Here is a 6656-nt window from a genome sequence, read left to right on the forward strand (position 1 = left end):
TTTTTTTCTGTACAGACTGGTAATAACATTACCAGGTAATATAATACATATTTAAAATAAAAAAGGAACTCTTTTAATAAGTCTGAACACTACAGTCTAGATAGCTTGTCTGAAACAAAACAGTGTGACCCAGGAAAGTTTTGCTTGCACGGTTAAATTATAGCAGCATGGTTACTGGCTTTTCAAGGAAGTTCTTGAATTCAGCAAGCCACTGTGCTCCAACTGCTCCGTCTACAACACGATGGTCACAGCTAAGCGTAACGGACATCACGCTGGCCACATCAAACCTGGAAGAAGAAAAAAAACCTGACACTCTTGTGGATCCCAGACTCTTTTCCACGGCTTAACCCTCCCACCCTCGCAGAAACAGCTTTTCCTTGACTTGCAAAGGAGCTGCAAGAAGAAACACGGGGCAGGTTGTTCATCGCCCACTGTATGTCTCCTTAACACCCCGGTGACACCTGTGCACAAGATCTCACTGTACTTCTTCAGGAGGTACCGCAAGCAGCACGTCAACAATATTCTTTGGGTGATAATTTAAGGGGAGTATTAGAAAACTAACCATTACCTCACAGTCTGACTTCAGAAGCTCAGTATATGCAGAATCGGGTCAACACTCACCCCTTCTCGTTGTCAGCTGGCACCAGCCTTTTCTCTGAGGAACCAACGGCAAGGATGCAGGCTTGAGGTGGATTGATGATGGCAGAGAAATTCTTAATCCCATACATTCCTAAATTGGAAATCGTGAAAGTGCCACCCTGCAAGAAAAATACATTCATAGTCAAATTCACCAAAGCGGTTTCAAGGGGGAAATCAATAAACATGGCTGAAACATCAGAAAAATGGGCTTGGCTCGTTCGGAACAGAAGTCAAAGGCACCAATATTGAACAGCAATCCAAGGTTCTCACCTGGAATTCATGAGGCTGAAGTTTACCTTCTCGGGCTTTAGTTGCCAGAGACACCACATCCTTACTAATGGAAGCCAGGCCCTTTATATGTGCATTAAACACAATGGGGGTTATGAGCCCTGCAGGAGTGCTGACTGCAACGCTAACATCCACCACGTGGTTTCTGCAAGACACAAACAAGATGCCAGTTACCCCAGCAAGATCATTTAAAGAAATTTCACAACTGTTCAGACAACTCTCAATTCTTAGTAATTTTGCAACAGCTATTTCAGCTTGTACGCTGGCCTCAGACACGTCTCTCAGCACTTTAACAAAAGCCCCTCAACCTTTGCATTATACCCTCCCCCCTCCAAATGCCAGCGTGTCTGCTATTTTGCCACGAGCTCCCTACTGAACAAAGAAAGTTTCTGGCTTCGACCGTACCATAAACTTACTGCCTAATAACTGTGTCCATCCACGAAGAATTTGCCTCGGGCACCTTCAGGCATGCCAGAGCAGAAGCTTTAATTATGAAGTCATTGACAGAAAGCTTAATGTTGTCCGAGACCTCCTGAAAATTAGAAAAAAAAACCAAAACAAAACAAAAAACCCCACATTTGAGGTGTTAGTTTGTCTCTTCTGCATGAACTCAGGTAACTTTAAGAATCCCTGCCACGCAGCCTTGGTTAGGGAAAACGTTAGAAAACAAATCACGCTACTTGTAAGCGTTAATATTCAAAGTGCCACGGTAATTTAGGAGGTGAACGCGTCTCCTTCACAGTTTAAGAAGGTACAATCTTTTTTTAATGTCTGTTTCTCCCTAAACTTAGCCTGGAATTGTCGTTTTGCTTCAATTTCTGACCCTTTTTACTCTTAAAAAACTTTCTTACCCTTCTGCCCTACTTTCCAACTGGAAGAACTGAACACCGCCAAGCAGAACACAACCAGCCCTCCTACAGAAGTCAGAAATCAGTTCACAGGACCTTGGTAAAAAGTCTCATTCTGTCACAGACAGACCAGAAAAGGCACTGAAAATACTCTTTTTTTCCAAGACAAAATGACATATAACCAAAAGCAGGGCGGGCAAACCCGTGAGAGAATGCAGCCGCCCCCACACACGCTCTCGCCATGCCTTAATGCGGTACCTGATTGAGTTCCTTCCTTAGCACCAGTACTTCTCCCATGTCGACATCAATAGAAAGGTAGTAGTGAGGTATCGTTTGCTTGGACTGCATCAGCCGCTGAGCGATGACCTGCAGGTATACAACAGGAGCCATGAAAAGAAGTCACTTTGCAAAATTCCTGACTGCAAATAACGCCACCAGAAAGGAACAAAACCATCTTACCCGCCGAATGTTGCTGATAGGGACATCTGTGAAGGTCCCCACTGGCGCTGCTGCAACCGCAGGGGGAACGGCCTCCAGTGCTGGCGCCTGCAGTCAGAGCACGAGAGCGTAATTCACAGCAGCACCCACACATCAGCCATGCGGAGTCATTCCGCACGTGGGACAAGAGCTGAGGCTAAGCTGCCTCTTGCTTAAAAGCAGCAGGTATTTCTACTCCAGCCTCACCTCTCCAGCACCCACTAGGTTCTTTACAAGCCCCGTATTTCTCCCTCAGTGAAATACCAAAGGGACAATTAAAGGAAAAAACCCCTTTATCCGTGTTTCTGCGAGGTCAAGCTAACAGCCGCCACAGCCTCGTCGCTCAACCATCCCAGCATACCAATTCCATGCAGCAGCTGCGTTTCTACACAGCGTTTCCATCGCTAGAATAAAACACCCAGTTTTACAGATCTCAAGCCTACTCACTGGAGCAACCTTTGGTGGCACGAACGACTCCACGTCTTTCTTTGTGATTCTTCCATCTGGTCCAGTACCTAGAAGGGTCAAAGGAAAAGAAAAGAGGATTTCCATTATCTGCCACTGCGCATTGTTTCTAAAGGTATCAGTGTTACTCAGCAGAGAAAAAGTCACTCAGCACAACCTGTGGTGAAGACAGCTGCACAGCCAGGATGTTCCTGACAGGGGGCTAAAGGTACCAGTGTTAGCAGAGAAAAGTCACTCAGCACAACCTGTGGTGAAGACAGCTGCACAGCCAGGATGTTCCTGACAGGGGGGAAAGAAAACGGGGAAGCATGTACCTAGAGGGACCGGCACTTGATAGCAAGAGCAACGAAAGGGATGGGCAACCTACCTTTCACTTGGGCAAGGTCAATTCCTTTTTCTGCTGCCATTTTCTTTGCCAGGGGACTAACCAGGATCCTTCCTTTCCGGGGAGGCCCAGATGTGGGAACTGCTGGCGCGGAAGGAACAGCGGGCTGGGGAGGAGGAGCAGCAGCGGGAGTTGCCACCACCTTAACAGAAGAATCACAGTCATTAGCTTCAGGGTCATTCAGCAAAAGCCTCGGACCTTCTACCTACCAGTCAAGAGACCAGCAAAACCAGTCCCTAATCTAAAAGAATTTTCAGATTCAGAGGAATTTCCCAGTGCCAGAAATGAAAACAAGAACTCCCTGGGAAGTTCTCCCAACTAAGCTGCTGAAGTATACACCAGACAAAGGTGAAATGAATTACTTATGCTCCCAGTTTTCAGGGATGAGGCATCAGAACTGGCAGAAGCAACAGGCTGGAGAAGAGATCGTAACGATTTAATATCGGCTCCAGTCTTTGGAGGGCAAACTAGCCATTGCTCAAGTGACCTATCACAAACACCTGAGAAAGCCTTGCAGCACAGAATCATAAACACTGTTGGTGAACCTAGGGCTTCACACTGTCAAACCAGAAGAACAGTTCAGATCAGACCTCCTAACAGTCCCCACAACTTCTCTCACATGCTAAGAATGGTCCTTACTGGTGGAGGAGGAGGTGGAGGCGGAGGAGGAGCAGCTTGTGCCTTCATGTCAGCTACCGCGGTGTCTTGGTAGTCAGCAAAGGCTGGAATATCGGACTCTTTCTCCACAATGATGCAGAGAGCTGTTCCTAACGGCACATCTCTTGTTCCTTCAGGCACCAAGATTTTTGCCAAGTAGCCTTCCTCCTGCACTTCAAAGCCTATAAGGGAAAGAAACAAAACTGGTTTGGTGCCTGATGCAGCTGAAGCGTTCCTCTAAACGCTGCTTCTGAAGATGTAGGTAGCGAAAGCCCTGTCCCCTATATAGCAGGCAAGAGAATCCTTTTCAGTACAACAGCTGGGGAAACATCTCCAGGCACTGTGTGTTACCAAGAAGGACTGATGAAGGAGTACAAGTGTTTTTAAGAGCTCCAATGGCACGAGAAGTAAACAAAACCTGTTTTAGTTGCCCCACAGCTTCACATCCTGAGCAGCCAGGAGTACAGCTGGCACAGAGGCTGCTCTGGATCCTCTCCTTTTAAGGGCACCTCATCCATTCCTGGCTTTGGACTCACCTATTGTGGCTTTATCTGTCTCAATTTCTGCCAGTAAGTCTCCCTCATTCAGTTTCTCCCCAACCTTCTTCTCCCATCTCTGCACCGTGCCCATTGTCATGGTTGGCGACAGGGCAGGGAGCGTGACCTGGGAAGCCAGAACATACAAGTCAATCAGACTCTGGTAATCCAAAGGGAACAGGAACACAGTTTTAACTCCTGACCGAACGATGCCAACCTAAAGAAGTAGGTTTACCAGCCTTTAATGCACTTCTAGATCTGGCTCCATTACAGCACAGTATGATGCCATACTGCTCATGTGGCTTCTTTTATCAAGGCCTAAGCAAAAAAGCAAGCAAAAGGCAAGAAATCTATATATCAAAACAATTATTCCCACCATCACCTTGGGAACGTCTTGCAGCTACTACCTGCAAGGCTAAAACGAAGACCGAGGCGAGCTACTCTGCGACAAAGAGGTCTGGCCCCTTTAAAAGCTGTACAGACTTGTATCCCAGGGAGCACTCGGAGATGCTGTAGGTGTGCGGATGCACGCAGCTGTGCAACAGACACACCACGTGTAGGCACAGCTTCACAGCAGAACTAGGCAGATAGGGCCAACCGTGGGGAATAAGCAAGTCGAGTGGCTAAAGCACAAGTCAGATGAAGCAGCCTTTAACGAAGCTTTACTCAATTACTAACTCTGCATAGCACAGAGAGATCAGTTCCCACGTGTCTCATCTGCGAAATGAGCTGTAGCATACCAAATGCTCTTTTTCAAAGGATTGTCACAGCAATACCCTACTACAGAGTGCTCAAACACAACAGCAGTGGATGAACACTTCAGTATCTAAGCAAGGTAAAAATAATTATCCTCAGGTACAACTCATTACTGGTCACCCACAAACACATCGAGTGTGTTCATGAGTATCACAGACCTGAGGTCTGCTTGGAGAGGCAGGGAGGGTCTTCGGACCTCATTCACGCTTCGCACGAGGTTTCCTTATACCAGAACTAATATAAATGTATCACGTTTTTCCGTACTGCATGACAATCCTGGAGAGACGAGTCTCTCCTCTACTAGCACATGGGATGCTAAAATAATTTCCTGCTTCTGGGACCTCCCCGAGCACCTGCTTTAAGCATGGAGCAGTTCGAGTGGCACACAGGCCTGCAACCACAGCGAATAACTTCCACTCCAGGTAGAATTTATGACACAACGTCCCAGAGCTAGCAATGCCGAGGACAGGAAGGGAGTGCCACAAACCTTAACTCATCAGCAATGCTCTCTTACCTGCATGTGAGGAGGATAAGAGCTGCCAGGAGCCTGAGGAGAAGGCGGGGGTGGTGATGAGGGAGCTGCAGCTTGAGGGGGAGGCACTGAGGCTGCGGGGGGGGCAGACGCTGCAGAATCCAGAGTGTAATTTTTAAAGGCATCAACATGTTCAGGCCTAGAAGAAAACACAGAACCACAAAAACAGTCAGAGGACTGTCTCTAAGCCTTTCACACAAGGCATCCAAGAAGCCCCAAGAGAGGAAATTCAGCTCAAGGGTTAGCAAAATACGTACTTTTCTACTGTGATACATATTATGGCCCCAATAGGAACATCTCTTGTTCCCTCTGGCACCAGGATCTTGGCCAAGTAGCATTCCTCCAGGCTCTCAAAGCCAACTGTTGCTTTGTCTGTCTCCACCTTTGAAAGAGAACAAGAGGATCGTTACAGCAGCAGCAAAGACCAGCGAGCTCAGAGCCTTCCAGCCCGACAGCGCAGGGTCACAATACACAGTTCTGAAAAAGAGCACCCTGTGGCACCAGCTGCAGGAAAGCAGCTCTCAAACAGGTGAAGTGCTGCTCCTGCTCACAAAGAGGAAAAGCAGCAGCCAGCTCTGAAAGGCTGTTGGCCACTTGTTCCCAACAGCATCTGTTTGGATCCGCGATCCCGAACCCACAATCTGTGTTCCAGCGAAGGCAGTCAGGGACAGAACCCAGGATGCACAGGCAGCTCGTGACAAACACAGCCCAGCCAACGTCCCCGGGATACCTCTGCTATGAGCTCCCCTTCACCTATCTTGTCGCCCTCCTTCTTCTCCCAGCGCGCGATGGTGCCCATCTGCATGGTGGGGGACAGAGCTGGCAAGGCCACCTGTGAAGAAAAAGGGAGTGTTACCAACAGCCAGACGGGAGGAACCCCAGGCGCAGGGCTGACTGGGACGGGAGGGCGCACAGGGGAAACCAGCAGGTCAGGACTGCCTCCAACGTGCTGGAAAAGGCCCAGGGGAAAGCAGCCCTGGGGTGCTGATGGGCTGAGCGAGAAGGGGCAGAGATGTGCCAGGGCACCAAGAGGGAAGCTAGGCAAAGGGACCAGGGCACCAAGAGGGATACTA

At 48.4% G+C, this 6656-nt stretch overlaps 1 protein-coding gene across 1 annotated transcript; it reads right to left on the reverse strand.

The window, feature by feature from the left end:
* On the reverse strand, positions 1-6415 carry DLAT (dihydrolipoamide S-acetyltransferase; the record flags this gene model as incomplete). Its single annotated transcript, XM_010149778.1, has 13 exons — positions 1-287; positions 622-758; positions 910-1072; positions 1344-1459; positions 2034-2141; positions 2235-2321; positions 2700-2767; positions 3085-3244; positions 3742-3941; positions 4296-4422; positions 5566-5722; positions 5841-5965; positions 6314-6415. Coding segments are annotated over 13 exons (1680 nt in total), but the record flags the coding sequence as incomplete, so codon positions are not given.
* Positions 6416-6656: the final 241 nt, after the last annotated feature.

The sequence above is a fragment of the Eurypyga helias genome, unplaced genomic scaffold (assembly GCF_000690775.1).
Source record: "Eurypyga helias isolate BGI_N326 unplaced genomic scaffold, ASM69077v1 scaffold17004, whole genome shotgun sequence".
Lineage (NCBI taxonomy): Eukaryota > Metazoa > Chordata > Aves > Eurypygiformes > Eurypygidae > Eurypyga > Eurypyga helias.